The sequence below is a fragment of the Schistocerca americana genome, chromosome 2 (genome assembly GCF_021461395.2).
Source record: "Schistocerca americana isolate TAMUIC-IGC-003095 chromosome 2, iqSchAmer2.1, whole genome shotgun sequence".
Lineage (NCBI taxonomy): Eukaryota > Metazoa > Arthropoda > Insecta > Orthoptera > Acrididae > Schistocerca > Schistocerca americana.
In genome coordinates this window covers 953,444,016-953,465,585 of record NC_060120.1, presented here as the reverse complement: position 1 = coordinate 953,465,585, position 21,570 = coordinate 953,444,016, and the positions used below count along the sequence as shown (strand labels likewise).

General features: G+C 38.5%; 1 protein-coding gene across 1 annotated transcript in view; it reads right to left on the bottom strand.

The window, feature by feature from the left end:
* Window positions 1–3,029: 3,029 nt before the first annotated feature.
* Window positions 3,030–21,570, bottom strand: part of LOC124594951 (protein spaetzle 3-like) — a 199,584-nt gene continuing 181,043 nt past the window's right edge. The window contains exons 3-5 of the mRNA XM_047133461.1: window positions 17,530–17,883; window positions 10,057–10,182; window positions 3,030–4,972 (exon numbers count right to left, since the gene is read on the bottom strand). Coding sequence (XP_046989417.1) covers window positions 4,801–4,972; window positions 10,057–10,182; window positions 17,530–17,883 — 652 coding nt within the window. The 3' untranslated portion in view covers window positions 3,030–4,800. The remainder of the gene's footprint in view (window positions 4,973–10,056; window positions 10,183–17,529; window positions 17,884–21,570) is intronic.

The following is a 21,570-nucleotide window of genomic DNA, read 5'->3' as shown; positions in this document are numbered from 1 at the left end:
GTTAATCAAACAGCAGAGTTGCATGCACTTGGGAAAGATAATGGCTGTTTGCAGTACAAGCACAACAAGGCCACGTTGGTCGATGTTACAAAGCCAGATTAGTCAATCATCCAGGCTATTACCCAAGCAGCTACTGAAATGACACTGCCCCCCATTGGGAGCTACACATTTGTCTAGCCACTCAACAAATATCCTGCAATGTTAGCATATTCTGGAATATTTGATGCTTTTATAAACAGCAGCATTCAGTGTCCTTGCAGCAGTTCTGTTCTGTCTGTATGTTGCTGCATAATAAACACGCTTTTGGAGCTAAGTGTTGCACTTCATTGATGAATCTGTTTTCAGATTTGAACTTGACTGTGACTACAATGTGAAAATATCATTTACATTGTGTGCAAACTCTGAGGCCACAACACTGTTATACCAGATTACAGCTCTTCCAATGGATTCTAAAACATAATGCTGAAGACTTGCAATTAACAATATGTATTTTATTTATGGATGGAGTGCTATTCACACAGAGTGGAATAATAATAAGAATATATGGGCTATGAAAATTCTCATGGGTAAGAGTATGTGGGCGTATGCAAATTCTTAAGCAACCATGGAAGCAAGACATTAGGTTTGTTTTAGTAATAATGTGTAGGCAGAAATGGTGGGAGACAGACTCGAAGGGCCATACATTTAGCCATACATAGAAGCAGCACCATTTTCTCTATGATAAATTACCTATGATATTGGAGAACGTTGCCCTTATGTAAAGGCAACATATATAATTCATGATGCATGGTGAGATACGACCTCATTTTATGTACTTCGAACGACAGTGGCTAATACAAATGTTTAAGGAGCAATGGATTATTCAAGGAGGTCTAACAGCATGGTTTCCTTGTTCATCTGGCCTTAAACCCTTAAGATTACTGGTTATGAAAACACTCAAAAGAACTGGTGTATTTCACATCCATCAACAATGGTACACATTACAGGTGTTTGTGCCCTGTACATGTGACCAAATCTGATGTCAGCCAGATGTGTTCACCTGAACTTATGATTCTTTGATAAGAGAGCTGCTGGTTGTGTAAGAATGATTGGTAAACAAATTGAGCATATTTTGTAGTGTGTATCATTAGCACAAAAAATAACTGAACTTTTATCCATGTCTAGAGATCCATTTTCAGAGATAGAAGACAGACAGACAGCCTTTATGTAATCACTAATGAAATTACATTCTTCACTTTTTAAATCATTCTTCTACTTCCTTCCTTTTCTAGTGTAGGGCTCAGAGAAGGCTGCACAATATCTACCATTGCTTTGTAAGGATAATTTATTGTACATGAATTTTGGATTAAGGCTATACAATTAAGTGAGGAGAAAAGGCACTGATTAAAACACATTGCATAGTGTGTTATAACGGAGAAACTATTATGTGGCTGTGTGTGTATGTGGAAGATAGGCATCTAAACAGGTGACATTCTTAATTATTCATACCCTCAAAGTCATGATGAGAGAGCCATTTTAGCACTCTTCAGTGAGACTAGGAATTGCTATGTCTGCGCAACTTTAAAAATATTTAAGGAATTCATTTCAGTGATATCTCTTTAAATAGTTATTACAGCAACCAAGTATTTTAATTAATTATTATTATTTGCAATCAACACAGCTTAACTTATGTTAATAACTAAATTATTGCATTATTATCATCGAATTACCAACTGCAACTTATGTTCTGACATTATCACTATCTCAGTGAGTACATTTTTCCTGTCTTATGCCAATACATTTTTCTTAATTTTTGACTAGTAACCTTTTCTTTAAAATACGGGCCACTTTTTTTAACATCCTATGTAGACAAGTTGCCAATGGCCCTGCTGCAGTGGTAAGACTGGGTCCCCTCAGATCAACGAAGTTAAGCGCTGTTGGGCTAGCCCAGCCCTTGGATGGGTGACCATCTGGTCTGCTGAGTGTTGTTGGCAAGCGGGGTGCACTCAGCCCTTGTGGGGTAACCTGAGGAGCTACTTGATTGAGAAGTAGCATCTCCGTTCTCGTAAACTAACATACGGCCGGGAGAGCGGTGTGCTTACGATATGCCACTCCATATCTGCATCCAGTGATGCCTGTGGGCTGAGGATGACACAGCGGCCATTCGGTACTGTTGGGCCTTCATGGTCTGTTCAGGCAGAGTTAAGTTTATGTAGACAAGTTGGTGAATTTGCTTAATAAAAATATTTCCATGAGACTTCCACATTTTCCATGTTGAAATACCAAATTTCCCTGAACCAATTGCAATGGCAAGTTATACTTTACTAGTTTTCATAGGCCCAAATGAAACTTTTTTAGTTGTCATGTTACTTATCATTGATTATTCTCAGTTCAGTTATGATTTAGTTTTATCAACATTCTGCAAGTTAGAAGTTGTTGCCACCCCTGGAAATTCCTTTATTATTATCGTCCATAACCGTGCTGTGTCGTGGTGCAATAACCGCTAGTGTCTGAAAAATGCATGTAGGAATACACTTTGAACTGTTGTCACTGGAATGTAATGTCAATGGAATTTCATAGCAATGACACATGTTTCATACTGAACACTTCTCACACTATGGTCATTGCTGACTTGAAGCATAACATGGCAAGAAAGTTGGCAGAGTACTTCTTTGCACTGACATTAGTAAAACAGAGCTGAGGCATCCACATCCAATGACAATCTTCAAAACATGCACATTGAGAGGTGGATTTGTTTTTACATCTTTTATAAAATTAACAACTAACCTTTGCTTTTGTGCAAATGATGAACACGCAGCTATGTGATAAATTGTTACGGACGCATTACACTTTGTCGCATTCACAATCGTGTAATGGGAAACGTAACTGGAACCAGAGAACTCAAGAACAATAATGAAGATTCTGTGTATGATGTGGTAAAGATTTCAGGAGAAAAAGTAAAGAAGTTTAGCTAAAAGAAAACACATATTTCAACAAAAAATGTAGGTAAAAGAGGATAATTGTTATTAAGTAACGCTGGTAATCATGAATGGATTTTCATGAGTTTTATTTCAATATAAATTCTAATATAAAATTGTTTTAAAATTCAATGATATGCCAAAGTAAATAAAGTTTAATTTAAAACAATAAATGATATTAAACTAACATAGGACTGTGAACATTTACATTCAATTTATATTTGTTTTTGGTTGGAATTATAAAAATAAACAAGCAAATAAAATGGTATTCTACAATGTACAACATTAATATTGGTTACTAAAATATTTCTTTGTTATGTTACAGAGATCTAACTCCATATAATCACTGACACACTGGAAAACTTTGGCTCACATTCTGTCGAACTTTTAGGCATAGGAAAATTTTCTTACAAAGAGCTCTCATGTTTGGAAGGCTTACAACATAATGGTATCCATGAAAAGCCAATTTTAAGCAAATTCTCCTAAAGCTAGACACATAACACATGCCACACAATGAAACAATTAAAGTTTTAACAATATTTAACAAACTAAAATAACTTAAGTACAGTATATGGCTAAATGACACATCTTCAGACTAAAATATCTTAAGTAAGACTATGCTACGGGTGGGATAATGTAAAACATGTGCATATGTTTGACATTGCAGCTGCACACTGGTAAACACCGTGTAATTAAATTTCTGTTCCTATTACAAAAGATAACTGATGAAAACAAGAGATGTCAGTTCTTAATATTGCTAAATGTGTCAGTTCTTGTATGACAGTATGTTTAAGTATCTCACAGAGAAAGTTTCATTGTTACTGCAGCTGCAAGGAAGATGGCATTTTGATGATAGTGGGATACGCAATTAGTACAGTGATCATAGTAGAAAGGATGAGTCCCACTTCAAGATAATATATTTCACTAGTAAATCGCCTGGTAACTTTTCTGGTACTGAGGTACAGCTTCTGAGGCATAAAGTGGTAGCTACAAATGTTACCAATTCTGTGCTTTTTCAAACTACCTGCACTTCTTCAGAGTACGTCGCTAAAAAATTATTAAGCTATACACAGTATATCATCCAAATAACAGAAACTTACTTTAGGCAGAATATATATTCAATTCTTGGAATATGTTGATTCATGATCTGATTACAGACACAAAATTTTGTGTTCAGCGGAATATTATGATGTAGTTGAAAGACTCTTCACATTGTTATATAATATATCAGTTATCCAATGATTGATATGTTTAAATATTCATCTACAATTACTGGAGCATTTACTTAAGGGAAAATAAGACTCCATAGTAATGGCCACAGTTGCTCTGCATACTAATATAATTCCTGCAGAGACATGTGAAGATGATGTAGTAACTCTGAGAAACAAATATGACCAAATGTTGATAGATAACTTTTAATGCCTCCTTCACAGAAAGAAGTCTCGACATGGCATTCACAATTCCCTACCTTACGTGTAAACAATAGTGATTGTCATCAGCAGAAGGATGTTGTGGCACTTACCACTGCAGTATCTGCCATCTAACACTTGTTAACATAATTTACATTTACACTTACAGACAGTTCTTAAAGTCACCATTCAGGTATAATTCTTGACTAAGTTTGGCACAGACTTTCAGGACGGACATACACACAAACACACATGCACACACACAGGCATAGACACAAAGATGGACAAAAAATTGTTGCTAGCACTGCATTACAATGTATGTTCCTTGCAACAGTTATCCAAGCTCCAAGATTTAGAGATCTGCATGCAAGATCATTGTATTCAGTTTCTTCTTGCAATGTGGTCAAGAACATATTTGCAGCAGCCTCGTAGTATCACTTTTTATCAAACAGGGGATTGCAGCGACAAACACAGCAGGAAGGGAAGAGAAACCAATCCATAAATATTCCTTTGCAGTCATTATCTGGATCATATGCAAGTAACCTGTGCCATTTATACTTCTGTTCACATCCACAGTCTCCAGAGCACCTCTTTGTCTGTGTTTTCCTGGTAAAATAAAAAAAGACAGTAAATTAGTTTTCTGAGTAAAAGAACACAGTAGCACATAAAATACTAATCTTACTCTTAATAATCAAAAAGTTATCCATATGCAAAATGGCTCTGGACTAAATAATAAAAACATACAGAAAAGATTTAAATGTTTGTTTATTAGTATTCCTATGAACATGCTTTTATTTTTATTACATGTTAGATTTATCTTGAAACTGATTCATACAAGTTGATTTTACTTATTTATGTTAAGACACAGTGAAAGAGAAAATACATTTCTTTTTACAACAATGTTCAGAGCTGAATACTTTGATTTACCGATACTTAAATTAATGACTGCTTTGTCTAGCTGGTTTCTTTGTGTGTTTTGTTGACCCTTTTGCTGGCACTTATAATATTTCTCCACTGATGGGTGGTACAGTTTGTAAGAAAGACAAAAGGACATATATGGAGAAGCAACAGGACCAAAATCATCATCCAGTGACACTGATAAATGTTTTTAAGTGCTTTCTCTGTTACATCATATGAAAGTTCGTTTGTTCTTGTCAACAAGAGTGTGGCTCGTTTTCTTCCCATCTTTGTGTAATTGAGCTAGTGCTCCGTATACAGTAATACTAATGACATGTTGAACTCAAATATTAATTTTTTAAATTATTTCTAATAATAATTAATAATTTATTTGATACTGAATAATTATGACCATCATGCCGCTATTACTACTACTACTACTACTACCACTACTAGTACTACTACTAATTATTATTATTATTATTATTATTATTACTAAACAATGGAAAATCCAAGATGGAATGTAACAATATTATGAAAAGGAAGTTGCTATTCACAATGTAGCGGAGATGCTGAGTCACAGATATGCACGAGAAAAGGACTCTTACAATTAAAGCTTTCGTCAACAATATACGATACACACACACACACACACACACACACACACACACACACATGCAAATGCAACTCACATACATGACTGCAGTCTCAGGCAACTGAAACCACACTGCGAGCAGCAGCACCAGTACATGATGGGAGTGGTGACTGGGTGGGGGTAAGGTGGAGGCTGGGGGCTGGGGTGGGGAGAGGGAGGGAGAGTGTGGTGGGGTGGTGGACACTGAAGTGCTGCAGGTTAGATGGTGGGCAGAGGGGGGGGGGGGGGGGAATAGCAGAAAAGGAGAGAGATAAAAAGACTGGGTGTGATGGTGGGTTATTATTATTGATATCATTATTACATCCATAATTATATCTACAGCTATAGACTGCAAACCTCTGTGAAATGCATAGCAGAAATTACTTCCCATTGTATCACATCTTAGGATTTCTTTCCATACTATTCACATGTGGAGCATAGGAAGAGTGACTGCTTGTACTGAATTGAATTGAATTTTATTTAATCCTGTAGGTTTACAAGGTCTACGGCAAGTGTATGTGCAATAAAGAACAGATCAGGAACATTCCTTGGTATGTGTTGTAAATAGTCTAATCTTTCATTTTTCATCCCTACAGGAATGATATATTGTATGTTGTAGTAAATACCTAGATTCCTCACTACATACAATGTCTTGAAACTTTGCAAACGTGCACTTTCACAGGATAGTTGGTGTTCAAGTACCTTCCAGTTCAGGTTCTGTGATGATGCCCCATGGATCAAACAAACTTGTGGCCATTTTTGCTACCCTTATTTGTGTATGTTTAATACCCCGTGTTAATCCTTTTTGGTATGGGTCCCACACAGTTGAACAGTATTCTAGGATGGGTAGCATGAGGTTTTAAATTAAGTCTGCTAACATCACAGATTGAATATAGGTTTTTGCACATGTATTAACTCTCATTTGCAGTGGGAATGGTGCCAATACTCAAAACATTCTGCACCCTGGGTTTGAACTCATCCACAGTTTAAATTTTCAATAAAAATTATCAGCAGTAGCAGTCCAAGATTTCTGGTGTAAGCAGTCATCTTGATTTTGTCAACAGCTTTTTCAAAGAAGGTGGGGAAGGAGACAGAGTTTCAGGATAACCTCTTGGCCTTGGGGTGACAAATTGACCCTAAAAAGTGAAAGAACCACCAGTAACCAGTAGCAACAGGATGCAGAAGGCACTGGAATCATTGCATTAAACACATACGGGCATTCACAGGACATGTGGCCTGTAATTGAAAGTCACATGATGCTTTCTTCATTGGCAAAAGATTTCTAATTAATCCCACACTCAGATCTCAGGGTGATAACCTTTAGAAAAAGATTGGACACCAGTTTTAGGAAGGCACACTGAGTTCGAGAATGGAAAGTCTGGATGGGATAGGGAAGCTAGAAAATCTAAAAAGGAAAATAGATACAATGGGGATCAGTGAAGTGAAATGGAAAGAAGATGAGGATTTATGATGAGCAAAATTAGGGTAACATCAACAGCAGCAGAAATTAGTATAATTGGAGTAGGATTCTTTTTGAATACAGAAACAGAGCAGAGAGTTGCTGGCAACAGTACAGTGATAGAGTTGTTCTTATCAGAACTCACAGCAAACCAATGCCAACAACAATAGTTCAGGTATATGTGTCAACATCACACATAGAAGATGAAGAGGCACAGAAAGTATATGAGGATAGTGAATGGGCAATTCAGCACGTAAAAGGAGACAAAAATCTAATAATTATGGGGTATCAGAATGCATTGTTAGGAGAAAGAATAGAAGAAAGAGTTACAGGAGAATATAGTCTTGGCAGTAGGAGTGAGAGAGGAGAAAGACTAACTGACTTCTACAATAAATTTCAGCTAGTAATAGTGGTTACACTCTTCAAATATCGCATGAGGAGGAGATATACTTGGAAAATGCTTGGAGATATGGAAAGATTACAACTGGATTACATCAGAGTCAGCCAGAGGTTCCAAAATCAGGTATTGGGGTGTAAGGCAAATCCAGGAACAGATATAGACTTGGATCACAAGTTAGTAACGATGAAGAGTAGGCTGAAGTTTAAGAGACTCATCTGGAAGCATCACTGTGCAAAGAAGTAAGATGCTTAAATATGGAGGCTTGATGAGATGTCTTTGAATTTCTCTGGGGTTGTAGACACTGTGATAATGACTACCATGTTAGCAGTTCAGGTAAAAAGGAATGGACAGCTCTGGAAAGGCCAATCATAGAAGTCAGACAACAAATGTAGGTACTAGGAAGGTAACTCTGAAGGAGCCTTGGGTAACAGAAAAAATACTTCAGTTGATTGGTGAAAGAAGGAAGTTCAAAAATATTCATCCATGAAAATTAGAAACTACTGAGATATGTCATTTACAAATAAAATAAAGAGAAAGTGCAGAACAGTCAAGATGTAGTGGCTGAAGCAGAAAAATGTGAAGAAATCAGAAGACAAATGGTTATTGGAAGGACTGATTCAGCATTAGTAGGCAAATAAACTAGACTCAGAGTGTTGCTAACCTTCAGACAAACCCTTCCAATGTAGCCTTGCTAGTGTATGCACAAGTGTTTTATAACTCTGAAGAAGGATTCATCTGAATGCTAACAATACTCTATGTTCTCTATCAATTGCCTGGCACTCAACTAGTTGGTGAGTTGTTACCTTCACTCCTTCCATTATCTTCCCTCTACTTTATTTTATTAAAACGTTCAGAGCAGCAAACTATAAAGAATATGCTGATTGAAAGGCTTGGTCTTTCTGAAATGTGATTAAATGTTTCAGCTTTTTCATGTGTAAAATATTGACTCTATAATATTCATTATATATGTAGTACACTATGTGCACATTTTAGTTTGTGTTGCATCATTTAGTAGAGTTAATCAACTGAGATAAGTCAATCCAGGCATTAGGGAGAGGATAAGACTTTCTTACAGGTGGAGATATTTGCAGCAAAGAGATACACATCTCAATTTTAGAACTTCTAGAAACTCATGTTAAGTAATTATTCTTGATAGCCACAAAAGGTAGATACTTGTTAGTCATATCATTACTTTGGAACACCATTTCTTTCCATAAGTTAGGGAAAGTCTTTCTGAAAAAATTAAAGAGAAAATTTTGTCATGGAGCAGTTCAATCTCGGATGACTGTAGGGGAAACAGGAAAGTTATTTAAAATGATGTTATAATAAACCCATCAAGACACTTTGTGACCATACAAGATGGATGTGAATGTATTTGCCAAATACTGAAAAAAGGCAGAAAAAAGTCGAATTTTTAATAACAACATTAGGAAAATACAATAAAAAATTAACCTTTCTACTTGCTTTGATCATATTGTCAACACAACTTTCACTTTCTGTAGTACCTGTTTCAAATATTACAGAAAGCTAACTTGCAAAATGATGATGAAAACAATGCTGACGATATGATCAAAGATTTTGAGTTTTCAAAATTATTTCTTCTTCTGAAGTTTAAAATTGAAAGTACACATGAAAAGGAACAGAACTGCGAAAAGTACAGCAGAAAAGAATATGTCACTCATAGTTTAGCATCAAGAGAGATATGCAACAAGCAAGGGAGTAAAAATTATGGGCTGCAATGTGAGATATTATCATCTACTGTTGTTCATTATTTTACTTCATTCCCATGTGGTGCTGCATACATTTCTTACATTCAGTTTTGAGTGACCTATTCCCTTTTGCTATACCATTAGCTCTATACTTACGTACATTCATCTGCGTGAAAATATAACAATATATCACAATAAACAGAAGTTTTTCCTGACATTTTGATATTTATTATTTGTTTCACTTGCACTTTTTCTTTTAGTTTCATATTTCTATGAATATTATTAGAGTTCATCAGCCACACAGCTAGACATTCTGCATGCAGTTCACATATCTGTATGAAAACCCTATCTGACAAAAATTTTAGTCTACTTATGACAAAACCTTCAGAAAATATCCACAACATCATTTGAAAGTTGTTGGCAGGGTTTACTTCCATGATCCATGACTACCTGATGGCAGACTCAACAACAACAAATACTTTTATGTTGTAAATAATGTAATTGATGCTAAATACTTAAATACATTACAAGACACTTGATTGTCATGGGCATCAATAAGTAAGGAAAAAAAATCTTTCATCGAATACTCACGAGCATACTTCCTGATGAATGGCCTGTTCAAAATGTTGTGTGTTGACTATGGCTCGAACTTTGCCAGCGCTGTTTGATGCCCAGTATGGTGTGACGATTTCAACCTTAGACTCACAAGCATCAACCCTAGAACAGAGTTCAACAACTTTAAAAAATAATCCCATCATCTTTCAGGAAATAACATTATAATGGATTAATGTAGGCATTAATTGGTAAATAATTTACAGAACTCTATATAAATATTATAATTAATGTAGGTAGATGATAAAAGTGTAATACAATATTCTGTGAAACAGTTAATAAGTAAGACTAATTGAGATATCCATTACGTGATGCAAAATGTTTAGTGTGACTGTTTCTTCAGTAGCAGCCCTATGCCACAAAGTAGATAAGGATGGTAGACACTGTGTGGCTAAATGTCACCAAATACATTGCAGAAAATGCCCTGCGTGATATTAGGTAATGAATGCCAGGGTATGTAATTGAAGTTGCAGTTCAGCAGTAGCATATGTATGTTTACTGGCTGAAAAAGTGACTGCAGTGTATAAAGTGAGTTTCTATGATGTTTGAATGCAGGAGACCATGAGTTCGGTCATTCTGTCAGAGAGATTTCGCAGGAGCTACACAAGTGAAGATGAATGATTAGTGAAGTCATTGTGAGGTGGAAATGACAGGGAAAAAGAAAACCCAGTCATTGGTGTGGTACACCTAGTCTAGTACCCACCTGGAGATCAAAGATTTTATAGTTAGTTTCATGTTCCATAGAACATTTTGCACGATAAATTGTAATGATGTGGAACAAGTCATTTTACATTCACATCACAAACTAAATTTTTTAAAATTATTTTTGTTTATTTTTAAAAATTTTCTGAAACATACAGCTGTGATTTACATGGGCTCTTTGGTTTAATGCGTGGTAGTTAGCATCAATTGTTTCTTTATTCCTTTTTAAACTACCTGGCGACTTTGAGCTCTGAATTACCAAAACACTGCCATTGTTGAGAATTCCCTAAATGTATTTAGTAGACTGTCAAGGAATGTCAAGGTAAATTTGGCCAAGTACTGAGTCTTAAGGGACACAATAACTGGTGTTACCCAGTCTGTTCTTTCAAGAGTATTTTTTCCATTGGTTTTCTGACTGATTTGCTGCAGCTGCAATGATTTCCTCTCTTCTGTCCACCCTTCCATCTCAAAGTAGAGAGTGTATGCATATCGTTATGCAAATATGTATGGATGTATTGGCCAGTACAAAGTGTATTTAAACAGGTGAAACGCATGACATATAATTACTGTGGAAGTTGTCTAAGGGCTAATAAATGAACACATAAAAGTCTGGTCAGTGAATATGGAAAGAACAAGATATTTTGTTAGGCAGCAAATTTGATTTTAAAACTTTGCACAGAATACTTTTAATGGCATTTTCATTGGAATATGACTGTTAACAGGTGGCCATCATCTTAATGGTAGATGCTGGAATAAAATGAGTCCTGTGCACTTTAATTTGGATTTGGCAGTTGTCTAAATTAAAATTGGGTCGGGTTACATTCTTGTAGACTCTGTTGATATTTAAGGTTCTTTATTCCCAGATTAGCTGACAAATCTGGCATTTCCTGGGTACTGATTTTGCCAATTTTCTACTAGTAATGAATACAAAAAAAAAAGAACTGTGTTTTTAGCATAGTATCAAAAAATTTATTACGATATATTGCCAAAAACACTTTTGAAATTATGAACCAGTTTCTGCATGCTGGATGCAGATACTTCATGTGTCTACAACATGATTTTGTAAATTTCTTGATGGCAATGGCTTTTCATAGGTCTATTGTTTTCGCCTACATCAGTTTGTGCTTTGCAATTGAAACATAACAAAAACGCTGCCAAGAGTCAGGAATTTCCTTAAGTTGACTAGATTGTAGGAGTGTCTTAGAAGTAAAGAATAAATGTATTAAAACTTCATGCACGATGTGGCATTTTTTTCCTGCGTCTCGGTGTTTATGATGTCATATCTTTTGAACTGTGTGTTGCACAATGACATATTTGTATAGCTACATTCAGTGGCATATGTGGCTACTGCATTCAAAACATGTTATCAATAGGATTAGTAAGAAAGAAGTAATAAATTTCAACATAATTGATTACACGGCAGTTTTTCACGTATTCATACTCATGATGTCATATCTCCTGAACTGTGATTAGTAAGTGGTTCATATCTGCATCTCCCCATTTCAGAAGCTTTCATTCTCTTCGTATCTGAATTGCTTATCATCCACATTTCAATTCTGTAGAAGGCTACACTCCAGACAGATGCCTTCTCCAGACAGATGCCTTCAGAAGAAGTCTTCCTGCATCTAAACAAATTTCTCTTCAGAAATGCTTTTTTCTTGCCATTACCATTCTACATTTTATATCCTCTTCACTTTGGCCATCATAAGTTATTTTACTGCCCAAATGACAAAACTCATCTACAACTTTTGTAGTCCTGTCTTCCTCAGTTGCGTGTAATATTACGGTATATTGATAATTTTTACTTATGGACCGTTCAGTACATAGTGCTGTGGAATGTCGAAAAAACCGCAAATTGGCGATCATAAGAAGAAGAACAACACCAAAAATGCAACAGGAGCGTAATATGTAAGAAATTGTCCACGCAACCTGCCACTAATAATGCCTTGCAGAAAATAAAGGCGAAACGTGTATTGCACTAAAATTGTGTTTTATTCAGTTGCTGTCAGACGGTCCATAAGTAAAAATTATCAATATACCGTAATAAAACTCATCTACTTCTCTTTGTGCCTCATTACTAGATTAGTTCCTAAAGTATCGCCTGATTTAACTGAACTGCATTCCATTGTTTTGCCTTTGTTGATGTTCATCTTATATCCTCCTTTCAAGACAGTGTCCTTTCCATTCAACTGGTCTTCTAAGTCCTTTGCTATCCCTGACAGAATTACAATGTCATCAGCAAACCTCAAAGTTTTTATTTTTTCACCCTGAACTTTAATTCCATCTCCACATTTTCCATTACCGTTTGCTCAGTGTACAGACTGAATAACACCAGGGTAGTCTACAACCCTGTCTCACTCATTTTCAGCCACTTCTCTCCTTTCACGTCCATCAAATCTTATAACTGCAGTATGGTTTCTGTACAAACTGTAAATAACCTTTCACTCCCTGGGTTTTACCCCTGCTACTTTCAGAGTGTATTCCAGTCAACATTGTCGAATGCTTTCTGCAAGTATACAAATGCTATAAACATAGTTTTGCCTCTCTTTGGTCTGTCTTCTAGGATAGGTTGCAGTGTCAGCATTGCCTCGCATGTTCTCACATTTCTCCAAAATCCAAACTGACCTTCTCTGAGGCTGGTTTCTACCAGCCTTTACATTCTTCTGTAAATAATGGGTGTCAGTATTTTGCAACCATGACTTATTAAATTCACACACAGAATGAGGTGGTGCATTGGTTAGTGCAGGGGAATCGTATTTGGGAGGATGATAGTTCAAACACATGTCTAAAACTCCAAATTTAGATTTTCCATTATTTTCCTAAATTACTCCAGGCAGATACCAGCATGGTTCCTTTCAAAGGGCATTGTCTATTTCCTCCCCATTCTCATCGCAATTTGAACTACTGCTCTGTCTGTAATGATTTCATTGTTGATGGGACGTTAAACCAATCTTCCTTCCTTCCTTCCATATTCCCACCTGTCAGCACCTGTTTCCTTTGGAACTGGAATTATTACTTTCTCTCTGAAGTCTGTAGGTATTTCCCCAGTCTCATATATCTTGCACACCAGATGGAATAGCTCTGCTATGGCTGGCTCTTCCAAGGATATCAACAGTTCTGAGGGAATGTTGTCAGCTCCAAGAGCCTGGTTTCAGTTTAGTTAGGTCTTTTAATGCTGTGTCAAATTCTTCTCACAGTATCACATATCCCATCACCTCTTCATTTACTTTCTATAATATTGCCTTGAAGTCCAATTCCTTTGTATAGACACTCTGTATAGGTATTCATGTCATCTTTCAGATTTCCCTTCTTTGTTTAGTACTCATTTTCTGTCTGCACTCCTGATATTCATACACATGGCTCTCGTTTCTCCAAATGGCTCTTTAATTTTTCTATAGGCGGTATCTATTTTTCCTCTACTTATAACTGTTTCTTTAGACTTACATTTGTCCTCTAGTAATTCTTGCTCACCCAGTTTGCACTTCCTGTCAATCTGATTTTATAGATTTCTGTATTTCCTTTCACTTGCTTCATTTGCTGCATTTTTATATTTTCTCCTTTTCCCAAATAAATTCAGTATCTCCTGTGATATCCGATGATTTCTACTAGGTCTCGTCGGTTTATCTATTTGATCCTTTGCTGCCTTTACTATTTCATTTCTCAAAGCTACCCATTCATCTTATATTGCACTCCTTTCCCCTATTTCCGTCACTCATTGCTTCATGCTCCCTCTGAATCTTTCGTCAATCTCTGGTTCTTTCAACCAATCCAGGTACCATCCCTTAATTTCATACCTTTTTACAGTGTCTCATTTTTAATGTGCATTTCATAACCTATTAATTGTGGCCAGAGACCACATGTGCCCCTGGAAATGTCTTACACTTCAAAATCTGTTTTCGAAATTAGATAATCAATCTGAAAACTTCCAGTGTCTCCAGATTTCTTCCACTGATACAACCTTCTTTCGTGATTAATTTATGCTCCATGCAAAATTCTATCAGACAGCTGCCTCTTTCATTCCATTCTCCCAGCATACCTTTTACAATATTTCCTCCTCTTCTTTTCCCTACTATCGAATTCCAGTCCCTCATCATAATTAAGTTTTCCTCCCCCTTCACTCTCTGAATAATTTCTTCTGTCTTGTAATCCATTCTTTCAGTCTCTTGGTCAACCACAGAATAGTTGGTACTACTGTGGCCGGTTCAAAATGGTTCAAATGGCTCTAAGCACTATGGAACATAGCATTTGAGGTCATCAGGCCCCCAGATTTAGAACTACTTAAACTAAAACTAAGGACATCACACTCATCCATGCCCGAGGCAGGACTCGAACCTGCGACAGTAGCAGCAGCATGGTTCTGGACTGAAGCCCCTAGAACCGCTCGGCCACAGCGGCCGGCACTGTGGCCGGTGTTGGCTTTGTGACTGTCTTGGGTACGATATAAAGTGTTCACTATACTGCTCATAGCAACTTACCTGCATTTCTGTTTTCTTAAACATATAGACATTTATTTGCCAGCGAAAATATATTCTTACATACACATCAAACGTTAGTTATAATGCAATACATGAAGTCTGTTTACCTAATTCATTATTATTTTCTTTCTGGGTATCAAATAACGTCAATGAAACTACATATTTCTCCTTCAATAGAGATGACGTTTTCACTGTCAAAGAAAGGTTATTCAATGAAAACTGCTTCACCAATTTATGTTCTTATATATTCTCAGTGTGGGCTTTTTCTTTGTCCAGCTGTTATAAAAACTAAAGCACTTATCGCTTCCAAATGTCTCACTCAACTTGTGGAACAACATTAAATAGGAAAAACATCCAAGTCGTCATGAAACATTTGCAATGTAAGTTAGCAAAGACTCAGTGACAAGAGGTAAAAGCACAAAATGCAGTACTATAACATGAGTGACGCCCGTGAAAATTAACTTCAAATTTAGCAGATCTCAACACCTCTTTAACCAACGTCAAAAATTTCTTCCTGAGATACCCTGATCTGTTGCCCCATTGCGTTCCGTTGATGGTTCGTGTGAATTTGCCGTCTGAAAAACATTGTTAAATGTTTTACAGTGGATTAAAAACAGTCCAGACCGCAATAAAATATTTATTTACAACGGTTAACAGTATCGGTCAGAATGTGACCATCTGAAGACCATTTGCACCGTGATGGTAGACGGTGGTGGGTTAGTTGAGATTCCTGGAGGCATAACACCTGCTCCGTTCACAACTACCGCCTACCTTCATGATATAAATGATTTGGATGTGGTCTCATTCCCACCGAAACCAGTAACCATTGTAACTAAACATTTTATTGCGGTCAAGACTATTTTTAATCCAGTGTAAAGTATTTTGAGACAGATCGCTGTTTCTCCAAGAGAAATATTCTCAAAAATTATTGTGAAATGTTTTGACGTGACGTGACGTACTATCCCAGCCCGTCAAGTGTGAATCGACCTTCAATGTCTGCTCGCATTTACTGTGCTATCATGGTCCTAAAATATCGACTTCTAGTACTATCGATTAATGAGAACGATACACTGCCAGAACTATCGACTTTCAAAACCACTGAGAATAAAGCCGGTTTCACACAGGCAACAAAAGTATCGCCACTGCTAATGGCGAACTGCAGTCGAATTGCAGTTGCATGTGTGAACTCTTAGCTTTCGGTGGCACCCGAAGCGCAACTTCTGTCACGCCACAAAAAGTTGAACTTGGTTCTACTTTGTTGCGCCATTTTGCCTTCTCCACAATCGAATAACGTCATTCGATTGCTACCTCGCGGCAGGATTGAAACCTTTCTAGTGAGTATTCGTTCGTAGATAGTGCTTTTGTTTGTGCGTTTGCTATTAATATGTCGAAAAAGTGGTCAGCAGCAACAATTATGAGATTCTTGGAGGTGTATCAAGAACGAGAATGCCTTTGGAACCACAAAAGCGAATCATACAAAGACAGAAATTTGAGAGATGCTGCATTAATTGAAACAGTAAACAGTATGCGTGAATATGTACCTGGAATTGATGTAGCTACAACAAAATTAAAAATTCGAAGTATTCGATATGCTTACATGAATGAACATAAAAAAGTACTGAAATCACTTAAGTGTGGTGCGTCTACAGACGGTATTTATAAACCCAGCCTTGCTTGGTTTGAAGCTGCAGACCGGTTCTTAAAACATGTAGTCGAGACAAGAGAGACGAGAAACACTATGGTAAGTAATATTTTACATTTATTATGTTTCCAAAACATCTTATTTAGTAATATGTACAGCCGTTTAATCAGCTGAGACAGGTGACGCCATTTTGCAAACTGCGCAATTACGAAGGATTTGTGGCGTCCTGTGTGAACGGCAGCTCACAGCGCCACTCCAGAATGACTTGACTTGTGGCGATACTTTCGTTGCGTGTGTGAACCCGGCTTAACAAACCTCCTTAAATATGGCATAAATGTTGTACTTTGCAACTGATTTTGTTGCGGTGTCGCTTTCTTTTCCCTCTACATAACGTAAAACTAAGTAAAACAGCTATTGTTATCTGCTATCACAGGAGTTGAGTCACGGTAAGAGGACGGTCACCTGTGCGCATGCGCGTCACGAGTAGCTAAGATCTTGCGGCGAACATCAGCCGTGTCACTGTTAGCGTGGTGAGGGGGCCAGTCTTGGTAGTTGCGGCTATAGCGGCGGCTGGAGCAGACATGCAATAAACTGCTGGTGCCACTTATCCTGGCGAGCTTATAGCGAGATTACCTGCCGGTCTCGGACTGGTTGTTGTTGCCGCGGAAGGACTGCCTGGACTGGCGCAGCTTGGCGAAGTAGGACTCGGAACCCGAGTTCTCAGGGGCGGTGGGGTCTGGTCCGGGGGCGGCGTGCAGGTCCGGTACACCGGGGGGCGTGTGCCTGGGCTGGCCGCTCTGCGTGCCGTCTCCCGCCGCCCCCGCCCCTGCACCCGCCTCACGCTTCACGCTGCGTCGCCCCTTCCGTCCTGGTTGTTGTTGCTGCTGCTGTTCGTATGGCGGGCCATATTCCGTAGTCATCTGGAACTCGCCGTACATCCGCCGCATCAGCGCCTTGTTGTCGTCGATGAACTTCTCGATGCGATCTCTGCAAGTAAGGGAGAGCCCACAGTGAGTTACTGGACACACCCACATCCACCCACCGACCCACCCACCCACGCACCCACACACACACACACACACACACACATATATATGCCATTGAAACAGAGCGCATTCCACTGTTCTAAAAAGATTCCTCCGATTTCACAAGACTCTCTAAACCAATGAAGGGGTAAATTTTAATTTATGCACAGGACTACACTGTTTTCATTTTCAGAAGAACCACCCTATTTTACGAGGATATACCGGGTGATCAAAAAGTCAGTATAAATTTGAAAACTGAATAAATCAAGGAATGATGTAGATAGAGAGGTACAAATTGACACACGTGCTTGGAATGACATGGTGTTTTATTAGAACCAAAAAAATACAAACGGTCAAAAAATGTCCGATCAGAATAGCAATAATTAGCGAAACAAAGTAAGACAAAGCAAAGATGATGTTCTTTGTAGGAAATGCTCAATATATCCACCATCATTCCTCAGCAATAGCTGTAGTCGAGGAATAATTTTGTGAACAGCACTGTAAAGCATGTCCGGAGTTATGGTGAAGCATTGGCGTCGGATGTTGTCTTTCAGCATCCCTAGAGATGTCGGTCGATCACTATACACTTGCGACTTCAGGTAACCCCAAAGTCAATAATCGCACGGACTGAGGTCTAGGAGGCCAAGCATGATGAAAGTGGCGGCTGAGCACACGATCATCACCAAACGACGCGCGCAAGAGATCTTTCACTCGTCTAGCAATATGGGGTGTTTTTTTTTCTAATAAAACCCGATGTCATTCCAAGCATGTGTGTCAATTTTTACCTCTCTATCTACATTATTCCGTGGTTTATTAAGTTTTCAAATTTATACTGACTTTTTGTTCACCCGGTATATTTTACATGCTTGTTTATACAGCCTTAGGATATTTTCATGAGCATGTTTTCATCTAATTCTCACAAATTTTAATGTGCCCACCGCCGGGCGGACGGCAAATCTCCAGGCGATATTCTGACTCGTCCCATACTTCCGAGAGCACGTTAAGAGCTCCTGCATTTATTGTTGTTATGTGGCGTCGAATTTCGCCAAAACAGTTGGAAGAGGAGGCATACAGACGGAGTCACTCACAAACACCAACAACAAAAAAAGAAAAATCACGTATCGAGATATCAGGCGGCCGTGGTGGCCAATGGTACACTGCGGGATCCGTACGACAGTTAAGGCGCCCGTGCACGATCAAACAATTAGTCAAACTATACTAGTTTTTCAGATTTTTCGGCAGTGTGCTGCTCTGTTTGACGCGTTCGTCAAACATAGATCCTGCCTGGCGTGTCCGAGACAAATTTTGATTAACGGCAGATTTGACTAGGTGGCGGACGTTGTTTGTGTTGATGTTACGCTTGGCATGTTTAGAGGAAAAGGATTTTGTTAAAATTTATCTCTCTGTAACTTGCGTTTCCACAACTACGTAAACTACGATCAAGGATAAAAAAGTGGACTGGCGGCTACGGAGTGGTAGAGGTGTGATGTCTTGCCCAACCATATATTACGCAAGAAGACTTCAAGAAGAACTGCAGTATTCTACGCACAATATACAAGTGGGAGTCAACAGAGAAAAAAAAGCTCTCCGTTTCTTCCACGGACGGACGATGTATAAGCGTACATTTTCGTATACGGGTTTCTTCTTTTTCAGTGTGATTGCCAATTTTAAAAGTTGGAATGTCCGCCGAAGAAAGTTGATCTAATCATAAGGTTCTGAGGGTAATCTTTCATTTCGCAGGTTTCCATGCGTATATTTGCCTCTCGATTTCAACTAATCCGCGTCTTGTTTTCTTATTTTTTCTTATACATAGTGCTAAAGTCAATGCAAGAAATAGTTTTTCTACACTGGTAGCCATTCCAACTAGTGTCAAATTGCGACCAAAAAAAAAAAAAAAATGTTCAAACGTGTGTGAAATTTTATGTGACTTAACTGCTAAGGTCATCAGTCCGTAAGCTTACACACTACTTAACCTAAATTATCCTAAGGACAAACACACACACCCATGCCCGAGGGAGGACCCGAACCTCCGCCGAGATCAGCTGCACAGTACATGACTGCAGCGCCTGAGGCCGCTCGGCTAGTCCCGCGCGGCAACTGCGACACAATGACAATTGCTTCAAAAGTGAGGTTAAATTTAGCAGTCTCAGTTGGTACGTCTGCGTCCTTGTTTGACAAAATTGTGGATAGACATCGTCATATCTGGCAAAGTTTGATTGTTACCAGGGGCCTTTACAGTCTATCCGTGGCCGAGACAGCTTTGGTAGACGCTCATTACATGATGATGTCACTGCGGCGATGCTCTGGTTGAGAAATGAAATCTTCAATACGTTCTCGCGATTGTGGAAAAAGCTATGTCTTCAGCATATTCGGGTATGTGATTCCTGCAATCTTTTCCTCAATAAAGAACGGGCCGCAAATCTTTTCTCGGAAAAAAATGGTTCAAATGGCTCTGAGCACTATGGGACTTAACATCTCTGGTCATCAGTCCCCTAGAACTTAGAACTACTTAAACGTAACTAACCTAAGGACATCACACACATCCATGCCCGAGGCAGGATTCGAACCTGCGACCGTAGCAGTCGCGCGGTTCTCGGAAAACCTCGGAAGAAAAACGACCCACCACTAAGGAACTTTTCGAATCGGACGGAAATTGGTAGATGTGACGCACGTGTACAGACAAACAGATGATTATAATTTTTTTTTTAAATTGATGATTTATTCAAGAGAAAGAGCATCAGAAATTGAGCGAATCAGTACAGGTTGGTCCACCTCTGGCCCTTATGCAAGTAGGTATTCGACTTGGCATCTGAGTGACAGAGTTGTTGGATGTCGTCTCTAGGGAGATTGTGCCAGATTCTGTCAAATTGGTGGGTTAAATCATCAAAATTTTTGTAAACCGTTGTCGCCAGTTTTGTAATCTCTCGTCGCCAATTTGTACAGGCCTCATCGCTGCTGGTAGGGAGGCCGAGTTGCTGCAGTTGTTACGGTAGGCCGAGTCTGTGAGTTCGTGAAACGCCTTCTGGTGCAGTACACTGCCAAGACAATTTTTCCCTGCCACTATTACAAAGCTATGTCCCAAGGTCAGGTAACAGGATAGGAGAACGAAGGTTCTACAACAATCCAACAAATTAGTAACGAAGTCACACAAATGAGTTAAAAAAGTTTACTTACCTTTGTGACTAGTTGAATAAGGAAGTCTGCAACATTGCTTGTAATATACCACAAAAACGGTTCAAATGGCTCTGAGCACTACGGGACTGAACATCTGAGGCCATCAGTCCCATAGACTTAGAACTACTTAAACTAACCTAAGGACATCACACACATCCATGCCCGAGGCAGGCTTCGAACCTCCGACCGTAGCAGCAGCGGATTTCCGGACTGAAGGGTCTAGAGCCGCTCGGCCACAGCGACCGGTATACCACAAAAAAATGCTCTCAATGGCTAAGTGCAAATAATCGTAGGTAAACTTCACGGCGCATAGCAAGTGTAATTAAAACTGTTTGTTCAATTCTAAGAGCCCTGATCAATGATCTATAACCAAGTGGGTGAGAGCTGCTCTTCTACCTCCCGACTAGGCTTCTGTCCGGTGTCTCCGGTCATTGGCGGATTGTAGTCGGCCGGCAGTTGACCGAGGAGTCGATAT